Source organism: Rhea pennata, chromosome 15, assembly GCF_028389875.1.
Source record: "Rhea pennata isolate bPtePen1 chromosome 15, bPtePen1.pri, whole genome shotgun sequence".
Taxonomy (NCBI): Eukaryota; Metazoa; Chordata; class Aves; order Rheiformes; family Rheidae; genus Rhea; species Rhea pennata.
The window spans coordinates 18,827,428-18,841,455 of record NC_084677.1 but is presented as its reverse complement, the minus strand read 5'-3'; the positions used below and the strand labels follow the sequence as shown (position 1 = coordinate 18,841,455).

The 14,028-nt window shown below is 57.1% G+C and overlaps 1 protein-coding gene across 1 annotated transcript in view; it reads right to left on the bottom strand.

Moving 5' to 3' along the window:
- Positions 1-9,010: 9,010 nt before the first annotated feature.
- Positions 9,011-14,028, bottom strand: part of PRKCB (protein kinase C beta) — a 115,528-nt gene continuing 110,510 nt past the window's right edge. Inside the window, exon 17 of the mRNA XM_062587832.1 lies at positions 9,011-10,071. Within this exon, the coding sequence (XP_062443816.1) occupies positions 9,913-10,071 (159 nt within the window). The 3' untranslated portion in view covers positions 9,011-9,912. The remainder of the gene's footprint in view (positions 10,072-14,028) is intronic.

Below are 14,028 nucleotides of genomic sequence, written 5' to 3'. Positions count from 1 at the left end.
GCAGGCACACATGCAGCCTGCACATGCATGCACATACACCCATGCGCTCACACACACCTACATGCACCCACACGCATGCACCCTCACACACACCCCTACATGCACCCCCCCACATGCACACCCACACGCGCCCTGCATGCACGCTGCCCGCGCACACTGCTTGCCCCAAGGAGACCCAATTTTAGCACCTGGTGCCATTACAGACCAAAACCAAAGCAGGATGCCGGTAAACAGAGGATGGATCTTGGAGCATCTTCCATGTCGTACGCCTTAATTATCTGACGCTAGTTAAAACTCTCACTCTGTCTCTCTACTATCTCATCGCTCCCAAACATTTTCGCTGCCAGTTGGATGAGCTGATGACTCATGTGACCTTTCAAATAAGCCCTATAGCATAACCACCTCTTAAACTAATGGCTTTTCAGGGGTTATGTGCAGGATAGAAAGGCAGATGATTTACCTGATAGTGTATACTTCCACAGTTATCACTGGTGTGCACATATATGTAAACACCAGTTATTTATTCACAAAATGCACAAAAAGAAAATTATTCAGGTTACCAAAGTCAGGCTCTGAAAAGCCAAGAAGCATGAAAACAAAGTAGCCATCTCAACCTGAGATCACCTTCTTGGTGCATATTCATTAGGGCATTTTAATTACAACGCCACGCTAGTTTCTCGCACAGCGGCCTGCGGCACGCCGTGCACTGGTCAGTGCTGTGCTTTACCCTACTTTGCTCCGGGCCCTTTGCCTCGTTTGCTGTCCGCGCCCAGCGCCTGGCGCGAGGCAGCAGCAGCAACACGTCCCCTTTCCTGCTCTTCCAGTACCTCTGCCCAGATTGCTGAAGTCCTGGCTGAGCCAAGGGGTGGCAGCCAGGTCCCCTCGGGCAGGTGAGGACGGGGACACCCCAGGATAAGGTCGAAAGCATCCACTAATTTGGAGTCCACATTGGAGAGTCACAGAGATTTTTCGTGTATATATATATATATATACATACATATGAATATATATACCTTAGCTGGGCCACACCGTGGGGCCCCAGCTGGGCACCGTGTGCTGGCTCAGAGGTGCCGGCAGGGTGCAGGAAGGTGGCGGGGGCCAGGGTGGCCGCCAGACCCCGGGGCCTCGCACGGCCCCTTCCTGCCAGGCCCTTCTCCTGCCGCCCGGCAGCCCCGGCTCTGCAGCGTGCCAGGAGCCGGGAGGTGACAGCAGCGATGTCCTGTCCCCATCCCCTGCAGCAGAGGGGCTGCGGAGCTCGTTCCGAGTGGGGGGATTTTGCAGCCCTAATCGTGTTATTTTAGCACAGTGTGTGTAGGTGTGTGCACGACGCACGTGTGCCGTTTCCTAGGCTCTCAGCTAGGCAAGCTCCGTGGGAACCAAAGTCCAGGCTTCGGCTGGCAGCAGCCCCGCGCCGGGCGGCAGCAGGGCAGCCCCGGCTCCCCCCCGGCCCTGGTCCTGGTCCCGGCTCCGCTCACCCCAGCCATCACGGCTCCGGCCATCCTCAGGCACCGACCAGGACCTTCCCAGCTGGTGAAGGAGACACAGAGACCACAAAGAAGCCCCTCCAAAGGGCTTGCATGGCCCGTGCAAGAAAAGCAGCCCTCAGGGGCAAAAATACCCTAAGCCAAGCTCTGCTGGGCTTTGCCCTTCCAGATCCGGGGATGAGAGCCCGGCTGCACTTAGCTGGAGAAGCGATGGGGAGGACGTAGTCAGAAACGACCCCTGCATTAGCAGGGAGCTGGATTATATTTTGTCCCCTGCAGCTGAGCGCCGGGGGAGCGGGGTCACTAGCGATGCAGCGCAGCGCCGAGCGCGGCCCCTGTTCGTAAGAAGGCAGCGATGAGTCCTCCCCCTTCCCGGGGAGGGGAGGATTTATATCCGAACCTGCTCCGAAAATGCTGGTTGCAGTCCGCTCGCCATCGCAGGCCCCCCGCGGGGAGCCCGGCTGCTGCTCGCCGGAGGGGCGGCCGGGCCGGGGCTCGTGCCGGCGCGCGGGGCGTGAGCTGCCGCGGGAACGCACCGGCGGCTCATGGTGCCCCTGCTTTGGGCTTTGCCCGCAGCGGCTGCATTTCTGCCCCCAGTGCCCCCTGGCGCGGGTAGAACGAGCTCGGCCCGAGCGGGCCGCCGCGGCGGCCGGCGCACCTCCCTTCCGCGCGCGCCGCGGGAGCCGACCCGAGGCGTCTTAGGCGGCCGCGAGCCGCAGAGGGAACGGAGGCACAAGTAGCGGGGGAAGAGCCATTTCGTAGCCCGAGCCCTGCCGGACCGTGCTGAGCCCCCACGAAAGCTTTGCCACTGCCCCAGCGCACGGCAATTTAATCGATTTGATTTAAATCCGTTGAAGAAGTGGATAACGAGTAACGAGGCCAGCGGGACTGCAATGCAAATGAAAGAGATGAGCGATGGCTTCGGGGAGACGGTCCGGAAGGCGCGAGCGAGCCGCGGTCGCCGGGGCCGGCGGCGCATCCCGGCGCAGCGCCGGGGGGGAATCTCGCCCGGCCTCGGGCGGGGACCCGGGTTCGTGCTGCCCGTCCTGCGCCGCACCGGCAGCCTCTGCAACCGGGTTTATCCGGCTTCTCCGGCGGAGACTCTAACTTCAGAATTAATTAACTTCACGAGTAAAAGCTGAGTCATTTGTCACAATGGTTTTGTCATTAGCTCCCATAATTAAGGGAAGTGTCACAAAACCAAATGTTTCCTTTGCAGCAGCCAGAACAACCGGGGCTGGGAAGCGTTTTGGAGCTGCCGGGAGCGGCGGTGCCTGCGCTGGCCGGCGGGAGCTGGGGATGCTGGTGGCGCTCGCTCCGGCGGCGCTGCCGAACTCTGGGCAGCGGGCACAGGCTCGGTGCGCGCCCGGCTGGCGCCGAACCCATCCTGCCCGGTTTAAAGCACACCGACCCGCACAGCTATCGGCACCGCAGGAGCCTCACCCGGACTGGGAGCGACCCTCCGATCGCTCTAACGGCCCTGTGGGATTGCCTCCTCCACCAGCACCACCCATGAGCTCGTGCAAGAAAAAAAAAAAAAAAAAAGAAAGAAAGAAAAAGCCATAAAAGCAGCAAACTGAGTTCAGCGCCAGGAGAGGCTCGTGCCGCCTCGAGCCTCCCGCCCGTGAGCGCTGCCCGCTTACCTCCGCGAGCCGTGTGTGACCAGGAGCACGTGCGCCTGGAGTGGTGAAAGAGCATCTGCAACAGTGCTAATTAACTCACCTGAAGGAGCAATTAACTGAAGATCCAAAAGGACTGGTGCCTCCCCCCACCCCCGCCCCGGTCTACCCGGGGCCCCGTAAGCGCGGCGGTGGCTTCCCGGGGCACGGTGCACCCAGCCACCCGTGGGCACCGTTCTCGCGGAGGAGCTGCAGCGCTCCAGCGTCCGCTGGCGCAAGCGGGCTCGGCGGGGTCCCGCAGGCGGCCTGCGAGAGCCCGCAGCCGCAGGCGCGGCCCGATACCGGTCCCGTTCGCGCACCAGTCGCGCTGGCGAAGGAAGCCAAGCTCACAGCGTTTCTTTAAAATTATATGTTTTATTTTTTCATACATGCAGCAAATAGAATAAAGAGTATATGCCCATCTAAAAGGAGGCCTTTATGAGAATCCTTTGACAAACACACAGCAGGTAGTCTAGGATGTAGAAAAGTCATCAAATACTTGCAGGTGAAATCAAATTCACAAACACAAACTGATCAACAATAAACATTTTCATTTTTTTACTTTGTTTTTAATAGCCAGTTTGAACGTGATCAGAAATAAACAGCTTGGATGACACTTCCATGCATGGAGCAAGATGCTCGCTGCGCCCGTGGCGCCGGGCCGGGTCCGCGCTCCAGACCCGAGCCCTGGCCCTTGGACAGCCGCAGCGTCACCCGCTGTGCCAGAAATCACCCCGGCTCTGCGCGTACGCTGGAGCCCTGGGACGAACGCTCGTGAGAGCGCACCGGACCCCTCCCCGCTCGCCCCGGCTTTGAGACCGCCCGCCCGGGTTTGCCGCTGTGCAAACTCGCGTTGATTTGTTGCAGTGATTAAACGGAACAGCGGCAGCAGCAGGTCGCCTGGCCGCGGCGGAGGGTCCCGCGGGGCCCTAGCCCTGGTAGCACGCACGCCACAGCGGCCGCGCAGCGGGTCGGGATTTCCAGGCAAACCTTCCCAGCCCTGTCCACGATACTGCCAGCACCCTGGGGACAGCCGGTGCCAAGCCGTCGGGGTGCTGAGACCCAGGCACCAGCCCCGGTTCGGCCACCGGTTGAGGCACGTCACTTCTCCCGGCCTCGCCGCTGCCTCTCCTTCGGCCCCCGCTCGCCCCGTGGCTGTGCCATTGGCAGCCGTGCCGTGCCATCAGCACCCACACAATGCCATCAGCACCCACGCTGTGCCATCAGCACCCATGCTGTGCCATCAGCACCCACGCAATGCCATCAGCACCTGCACCACGCTGTGCCATCAGTGCCCACACTGCCCCATCAGCGCCCACACTGCCCCATCAGCACCCATGCAATGCCATCAGTGCACATGCCATGCCATCAGCACCCACATGGTGCCATCAGCCCCTATACAATGCCATCAGCACCTGCACCCATCCATGCCATCAGCACCCACGCTGTGCCATCAGCACCCATGCAATGCCATCAGCACCTGCACCACGCCACGCCACCAGCACCCACGCTGTGCCATCAGTGCCCACACTGCCCCATCAGCACCCACGCAATGCCACCAGCACCCACATGGTGCCATCAGCCCCTACACAATGCCATCAGCACCTGCACCCATCCATGCCATCAGCACCCATGCAATGCCATCAGCACCTGCAGCACACCACGCCACCAGCACCCATGCAATGCCATCGGTGCCCGTACTGCACCACCAGCACCACGCCGTGCCGTCAGCGCCCACGCCGTGCCCGCGCGGCTCCCCGGGCCCGTCCGCAGCACGCAGCTGCACGCGGGCAAGCAGCCGCACTGCTCTTTCCTTTCCTTTGGCCACGTCTCCGAGTGCCCGGCGAGGCCAGGCCAGGGAAAGCGCCGCAGCCGCGGTGGGCAACGCGCCCGCCCCCAGCGAGGACGTGGGGAGAGAGGCGGGGAGGCAGGGCTGAGGGCGCCGGCGCTCCCCCCGCCGCCCAGCGACCGCCCAGCTTCCCACAGCCGCGCTTCTCCTACCTAAGGGCAAAATTTAACTCGTCTGGTTGCGGTAGAGCGAGCCAGGCACGGCGACCTCGGCCTTCCTTGGAAGAGTTTGCACCAGTCTCAGCATGTGTGCGGGGCCGTTCTCCGTTCTCCATCGCGCCGCGGAGCGCACAGGCGCGCTGGAAACAACCCCGGGAAGAGGAGCTGTGCGAGCAGCGCCGGGGCGCAGCAGCCCGCGGCGCGGGGGCCCCCCCGGCCCCCCCCGGCCCCCCCCGGCCCGTGGCCTCTGCTGAGCTCTTGCAGCAGCGTGGCTTTGCTCCTGCGGCTACCGGGGCGCGCGGGGGGGGGCCGGCGCCACGCGGCCGGCTCGCAGGGGCCACGCGGAGCCCCCGCCGTCCGCAGGACGGGCTCCCCCGAGGAGCCCGCGGGAGACGCTGCTGGGCTCGCTCAGCATTTAAGCAAATCCCGCTTCATGCGGAAGTGTCGCTCCAAGGCACACCCCGAAGTCCCAGCCGGGACCGGACAGAGCTCCCTCGGCGGCGGCCCCTGCGCAGCAGCCCGGCGTTAGGCCGCCCTCAGCTCTCCGGGTACGGAAATTAAAACATTCACCATTTAAGTAATACTAATTCTGCGGTGACGGGTTTGAAAGTTACAGTGACAGTCATGCTCTGAACATCCACTGTGCTCTGCAGAAGATGCAAGACGTCTCCGGAAACGTATGCGGGAGCTACGAGCATCTCATCAGAAACTAAGCCAGACTCAAGCTTCCTCTGGTCTCTGTCTGAGGCGAAGTTTCCCTTAACCCCCCTCATCAATCTGGCACAATTTGCAGTTTTTCTGGGTTGCGGTTTGTCTCCGCGGGGAGGGGCCGAGGGCGCGGGCTGCCTGCGCGCCGGGGCGGGGGATGGCGGGCCTGAGCCCCGCTGCTGCCCGCCGGCAGCCTTTTGCCCTTAATGAGCCATCAACAGAAGAAAAGGACTTCAAAAGGTAGGGCCTGATGTCTATAAAAGCCCTAGAAACCGGGATTTCGTTTATAGGATTCCGCATCGGTCATAAAATCCCACCCCCATTTTCCCCTATATCCGTGAAGTCAGGTGTATTTACATTAGAATTGGTGCCGCTTCCAAAACCCCTGCACGCTGCTGGCAAACCTGCCACACTCCCGTGCAGCAAGAGGCGCCCCGGCCGGCGTGCGCCATGCCACGCCATGCCATGCCATGCCGCGCCGTGCCGCGCCGTGCCGTGCCGTGCCGTGCCGCGCGCGGCCCGGCTGCTCCGCGGAACCGTCACCTGGGCCACTCCGGCCTGATTCCGAATTTTCAAATGACGCAGAAGGTCCTGGGTTACTGCGTAACGTCCCCAGGAATTTTGACTAAAGCCAGATAAATCGAGATGTCTGTAAAATTCATGATTTTGAGCCTTTAAGATAATAATAGCAGAGGGTGTAAAGTATAAAAGTTTCCTTTAGAAATAGCCCTCAGTACAGCCCTTCCGTAGCGGGCGTAGTTTCAGTTGCTAAATTGCAAACTGAGAATATAAATGTGTTTTGTTTTGGTAGAATATTAATATCCTTTACAGAACTGCTAAATTTTGACAGTGTCTGTGAAAAAACCAGGAGAAAGATTTATGAGGGTGCTGACATAGTATATCAAAACTGCAAACTGTTCCAGATGTTAAAAAAAAAAAAATCCCACCTTTCACTTAGAAAAAGGTTTGCTCTGATTTACAAGAGTGGGACTGAAACTCGTTTTGTAGTCTGAACGCCTGAGTAACAGGAGAGAACGTACCGAAATGCCCGCGCGGACAGCAGCCTGGAGAGGAAGCCAGCGCCAGCGAGCCCGCCCGCCCGCCCGCGCGCGGCGCCCTGGGAACCCAAGCGTTTCTGCAAGCAGACTCTTCCACACCGATCACGCGCATCCGCGTCTCGAACGAAAGGCTCCTCTAAGACAAGTTCACAGTCATTGCAAGCTTCAGCACAACTGCGAAAAATATCGACCATGCTTAGCATTCAAGGGAAACGATTTGTGAACAACGAGGGTCGCTGGAGCGTCGGCGCCTGGTTTCGGAAGTTACGGGGACGGTCGCGGTTTGGAGAAGTGCCGACGCTACAGAAACGCTCCCTGCCTCCGCCCCGAGGGCTCCTGGAGGGACCGGCGGCCACCGAGCGCCCCGGCCGCGCCGCCCCGGGCTACACGTGAATGACGAACTCGGGGTTAGTGTAGGAGAATCCAGCGAACTCGTTCTGGTCCAAGTTCATGATGAAGAGCTTGTCGGTGGGCGTGAGCTCCACGGGCTGCCGGGTGAACTCCTTGTCGAAGTTGGAAGTGTCGCGCTTGTCCTTCTGTTAAACGAAAGCACAGAGTTACGCGGGGCCGGCGGGAGCGGCGTGCCTGACCGCCGCCGCGCACGAGCCGGGCGCCGCGGACGAGCTGGGCACCGCGGACGAGCCGGGTGCCGTGCATGAGCCAGGTGCCACAGACAAGCTGGGCACCACGGATGAGGCGGGCGCTGTGCTCGAGCTGGGCGCCGCGGACGAGCCGGGCGCCGTGCACGAGCCAGACATCGTGCACGTGCCGGGCGCCGCAGACGAGCCAGACACCGTGCACGTGCCGGGCGCTGTGCACGAGCCGGACACCGTGCACGAGCCAGGCGCCGCGGACGAGCCAGGCGCTGTGCACAAGCCGGACACCGTGCACGAGCCAGGCGCCGTGCACGAGCCGGGCACCGTGGACGAGCCGGGCGCTGTGCATGAGCTGGGTGCCGTGCACGAGCCGGGCACCGCGGACGAGCCGGGTGCTGTGCATGAGCTGGGCACCGTGCACAAGCCAGGCGCCGCGGACGAGCCGGGTGCTGTGCATGAGCTGGGCACCGTGCACGAGCTGGGCACCGCGGACGAGCCGGGCACCGTGCACGAGCCAGGCGCTGCAGACGAGCCGGGCGCCGTGCATGAGCCGGGCGCCGTGCGCGGGGGGCCGGGAGGGGCGCGTGGGGCGCCCCGGGGGCAGCCGCCAGCAGGATGGGTCTCGGCACGCGACCCCGCCGCCGCGGGCGCAGACCTGCGGCACGCAGCGAGCACGAGCCTGGGCGGAGCGACGCGCCTCGACGCGGAAGCAAGCGTGCAGCACGATTCAGAGTTGGCACGGGAGCCGTCCGCGGGAGCCTCTTCCGCTTTAGGCCGGATTATCTGGTAACGGTGCCGCGGTACGGCGCTGATCAGCGCAGCGCTTTGCTGACTGAGCTCGAGAGGAGGCTGCGACTCGCTCCGGTGCAGCGCCCGGGCCCCAGGCCCCAGCCAGGACTCCACTCTCGCCCCCGCGACGGGGCCCCGCGGCGGGGCCGAGGGGGCGGGAGGGGGCGGCGGAGCCCGCGGAGCAGAGCGGGCGCTGCAGAGAGCCGCCGCGGCGCGGAGGGGCGGTCCCGGTCCCGGTCCCGGTCCCGGTCCCGGCCGCGCCGCGCATCCCTCCTGCTCCTCGGCAGGGCGCCGCCTGGAAGGCGCCGCCGGCGGGGCCCCGGCCCGCGGGGACGCGCCCTGCGCAAATAAATGCAGGTTTCTTTGGCAGTGATTTCTCACTTTTTATTTCATGATCAGTATTGGAAAAAAGTTGGCACGTTACAACTCGAAGCAGATTGGTACAAAGTGACAGCCACGAACATCTGCAGAGGAGTATAAAAGGAAGCGCTACGGTGTCGGCGTTTCACGAGAACTTCACCCTTCCTGAAACCTTTTCTTTGATGCCAGGAACAAAACTTAGGCAACTTAAATATCTAGCGGCAATCTTTTTAAAGTAGGAATATTAGTTAAAACAGACTTTTTTTTTTTTTTTTTTTTTTTTTTTTTTTTTTTTTTTACAAGCCTCATATCAGAATTCACAATACTGTTCAAGGTTAAATAGCATCTCATTTGTGTTAATACCATTTTTGACACATTTAAAGCGCAAGTTACAAACCCAGTTGCTTTGGCATTTGAAAAAAAGAAAGTTTTGATATGAGAAACAATGTTGTGTGATGTTTACTAGGGTGACCATGGATTTGAAAGCATTTACAACAGTTCTTTCAAATTTCCTGCTTATAACCGGGTATGTGAAAACGTTACTCAGAAACTGCACAATCAGGAGAAATGCATGTAAACCGCAGATGCGGCTTCCTAATAACTTATTACTGCCCCGAACGACGCGACGGGGAGAAGCTGCCCCGACCCAATACGAGGCAGCCCAAGCCTCGAGGAGGCGTGAGGCTCCGTAGTGGCTTTAAACAGGCTATACGTTATTAGAGCTACGCAAGAAGCACGGATCTGTATTTCAAGTCTCCGGAAAACTGCTTAATTTTAGAAGCCCCCGCACTGCAGGATGCACATTTACTTTATAAGGAAAAGTTTAATAAAAATCACCTGCTTGCCACTACGCAAAGAAGGCTACAGGTGCAACGTTCATGATTATATTAAAAGACTAGAAAAAGGTAAGAGCAGGAATCAAAGCACGTGCTTCAGAGATTTCTCCTAATTGTCCAGCCTGGACCTGAGTGCTCTCAGACACACTCTCCAGTTAATCTCTGTTAGCCAATAAATTGCTTTCATTTCCAACAAATGAAATGTGATAAAAACATGTTTGCGGTACTTACTGCGTATCACCTACCATTCAGGCATGCCCCAAATTATGTGAAGACACTTCTGGCTTTGAAATATGGTCACTCTAGTATTATTACTAAAGAAAAACCATGAATGCAACTTTTGCAATGGAAAATGTCACCACAACAGCAGTTGGGACTGGATGATAACGATGCAGGAATGAGATCTACACAGCTACTTAGCTCTTGACTTCAAGTTTAAAAAACTCAGAGTTAACAAAGGAAAATCCTTCGAATTCTGACTGGTCAATGTTCCTGATGACTTCCTGGTCGGGAGGTGTTAAGACGGGTGGATGGCGAGTGAAAAACCGGTCGAAGTTTTCAGCACTGCGTCCACACTATGAGAGGGGAAAAAAAGAACGTATGGTGGGTGGAGAAACAAAGCAAACGGATGCGGTCTGCAGCAATCCCCTCCCGTTCACGCATTGCAGAGCAGATTATTTCAATGCAGCAAATGACAGAAAACAAAAAGGTGCAAAACACTTATGAATTTTGTTAATTGCAAGACGATGTTTTCTCATGGAATAGCCAGAGACTGACAAAAGCTCTGGCTGTGGCATGGCAAGTAATTGCAGGAGAGGAATGAGATGGGAGAGCAATTACTTGCTGTCGTATCCCTGTCTACATGCGATACTGTACCTTGTCTCAGGCTGCGCCACGCACAGAGCAGATGTCCTTTGCCAGAGAGGCTCACCCTAGGGTTCCTCCCATCTACACCTCTGTTCTTCGCCACCCTTCCTGACCAGGCACTGGAGGTTTCTGCCATGCCCGGACCACTCAGATGGTTCTCCTTGCTCCTGCTTAAGGAGAGGGCCTTCGGCAGAGCTCCTCCTGGTACATCACTGCTGGCTGAACGCTTAACGCGGGCAACGCGGTTGTGCTACTGGGGAAGTCCTGGTCTGCTCCGTCCCTTCCCAACACGCTTGTTAGACCTGGGCAGGCCGCTCGGGCAAGGCGGCCGGGCAGCGGGAACGACCGCCGGGTCCGTGCCAGCAGAGGAGGATCGGCTCTACCCCGCGGCGGCACGTCCCACCTCCAGGACGGGCGTCCTCTCCCGCCCCCGCAGACCGCTAACGATCCCTGCTGCGGGCGGGCAGGAGCCCGGAGGGCCGGAGCGCTCCCTCCGCCAGCAAAGGCGGCCGAGAGACGCCGGCGGGTCCCGGCTGCCGGCCACGGCGGCGCCGGGCGGGAGGACGTCGGGAGCCAGCCGCTCACCGCCTCCGCTGCGGAAGGGACAGGCGGGAGCAGGGAGACGTGCCAAGCGCTTTATTTAATTTTCCTTGCAATCAAAACGAAGAGTCCTACAGCTACAGGTGCTGCAAGCGAGTTTCTAATACAGTAACATCAGCAATAACGATTTCCAGGTGGATACCGGGTTATTGCAGCAGTCTGTGGGAATTCTTACTGGACCATTAGGAAACGACACGGTTACAAATTGTGCTCAATTACTACCCGTCACATGCACGTCACATCCTGCACGAACCGCGGTTAATGGCTTTGCTTTAATGGTTGGTGAACTCTCTCTCTTATCGGAGCTGCCACACAAACAACGCTCTCCTGGCTCTACCTCCTCAGCAGAGCTGCAGAAGCCAGCACCTCGCAATCCCTCATTTCTCTTTTCTCCTTCCATTTCCCTACGGAGAGCACAGGCTTCAAGTGCTGGGACAATTTTTCCTAGTATTTAACTTTCATTTGCTGAGGAAACAGATTTACATTTTTAATAAACGTCGGACTGCATATAATAAAATATTAAAGACAAATACACGTAAACGGCAACATTTCCCCATTCCTTACTCTGCCAGAGAGGAGGTTTCAGGGAAGCCAACGCGAACATCCATCAGCCTTCCAATGTCATGTTCTTTTGGCAGCTCTTATTATGTTCTTATAGCAACCGAGTGAGACTCTTATTATCCGTAAACCTCTGAAAAGTTCAATGGATAATGTTTGAGCTGGCTTTAACTCTAGCTAAAGCAATGCTGGAAGCCTGCGTGTCCAGCCTGGGAGCCCACCCTCCGCATCACCGTGCCCCTCTCATGGCTTGTAAGTCCATGCCTCAAGCCAACAGCCCCTTCCTAGTCCGAATTTGCCTGGCTTCTGCTCAAGTGTGGAGTGCCCCTCCAGGAACAACCTTTGGGAAACGTCTGATTGAAAGCACAGAGTCCAAAATGAAGGAGGACTCTGCGAAGAGGGTGGCAGTCCCTGCACCAGAAGACATACAGCCCAGAACAAAAATCAACAACAAAACCCCAGTAACAAAAGGGGTAATGAAGCCACAAGCAAAATGCCCAGACCAGAAAACGTGCAGCTCGTTGGCTGCTCTTCCTGAACAGCCCAAGTTCTTCTGCCTCTCCCATCCCTGACTGCTCTTTGCACCCCAGCCCACCCAATTCCCCACATCTTTCCTACTGAATACTTGGTTCCTGGGAGCAACGCGTGGATGCAAACTACCCGGGATATGTCCACGTCCTGGGCCAGGGGACTCTTGACACCATATTCAGAAGTGGCAGACATTGACTTTGGGGGTATTTCCCCTCCCAGTTACCCCAGCTGTCGCCCCGTTCCCAGCCTGTCGCCCCTGCGGCGCTGGGAGCGGTCTGGAGGTTTGGCCCATCCCAGCCGCACGCCCGCGACAGAGGCGCCAGTGCAGCAAAAGCCCCGAGCGCCTTGCTCGGAGGAGCACTAACGGGGATTGCTTCGGCAACACACCTTATTTCCAGAAGCCTCAATAGTTATTGAAAGATAAACCCCTCTCTAACGCAGCAAAACAGCTAGAAGGTTTGTACATGTCCAGAAACTAAGGCAACGAAATCACAAGGTTATCTCCTGATGAGCTGACCGTTCCCCAAATAAAGAATTTGAACAGTATCTATCAGAGCTTCAGTTTCTTCGGGAAGAGCTGGTCACTACTGCAGACCGTGCAAACAAGTACAGTGTTAGATTCTTGCAAAGGGATGTTTTAGCTGTTGGACATGTTAGCATCAGCCAAATGGCTGCCTGAAAGGCATCACATCAGCATCAAAATAGAAAATATAAATTCACAAAAATGAAGTTGCCTGTTCCACGCAGCCTGGAAGCTAAGATGATGAAACAAAGAGACATGGGCTTTTCTAGGCCATGTTGTCACTAGTCTTCCCTCTTAGCAGTGAAATAAAATAAACTATCAGCAAGACAACTGAGAAAGTCTGCAATGCTTAAGGTTATCGGTGCAGTCATACGCAACATAGCAGGGTTTACCTGCTAATAAGCAGCTCATCTGCAGATTCTATCAACTCCCAATATACAGTCAAAGATTTACAGGGCTTTGAAAATATAGCTGTCATTGCCCATTAGGTTCATGAGAACTTGGTGAAGAGACGCAAGGCAGTTCACATGTGAAATGTCTGACAGCACCAGCCTTGTTTTTGCTATAAAGAAATGAGCTGTCTTAAAAAAAAAATCAAAAGAACCAAAATCCATCATAAAGATTTAAAAACTAATCCTTGTGAAGTGCTTCCAGTTATTGGGATAAAAGGTACAAATGCATTTTTAATATGTATATTGGCAAGGAATAATTCTCACCGTAATATTAGAAAGCAAAAATATTTGGATGGAAAATCTTTCAAGTTGCATCAAGGTTCATGTCCAGCTTTGGGAAAAGGTAGTTTTACTCCTGCAGACTTTCTGTTCTGATGCATAAGAACATTGCCCAGTCAACAATCCAAAATACCACACGCCCTGTCAGAGCCATCACATAGATAAAATAAATACTGTAAGAGCTGGAAACCGTCCAGGTTTATGGAAGACATGCAACCCCAAACATGAAGTTTCGAGGCTGTTACCACACATCTGTGCTGCCTCGGCAAGGCAACGACAGCTGAAATGACCTTGGAGAGCTGCTGCACCGCGGGTTTTACACCAGCGATCGGCCTCCAGAGGCCACCTTCTCCGTGGAGCCAAATTCAGCTTCCACGCACCGTGTGGCCGAGCAACGACGACGGCTCCAGCCGCCCCCGGAGCCTGGGGCAGCTCTGAGCTGCGGGGCCAGGCACGTGGGCCCCCCTCCCGACCCAACCACTACCGCAGCCAGTTGGCAACTGGAAACCCAGCAATGTTTTTCCCAGCGGCCAAGGACCAACGCTGCTGGCGTTTCAGAAGCAAGGCGCAGCCTGCACCCACGACGAGGGAGAGGAAGGAGGACTCGGACCGCTCCAGGCTGCAAATGGTTGCTATCTGCGGGAGCACCATCTTCTACAGCTTCTAAAATTAAGTTCCTCTTTAAGGGGAGGGAGACATCCTGCATGCATTTTTACATTTAT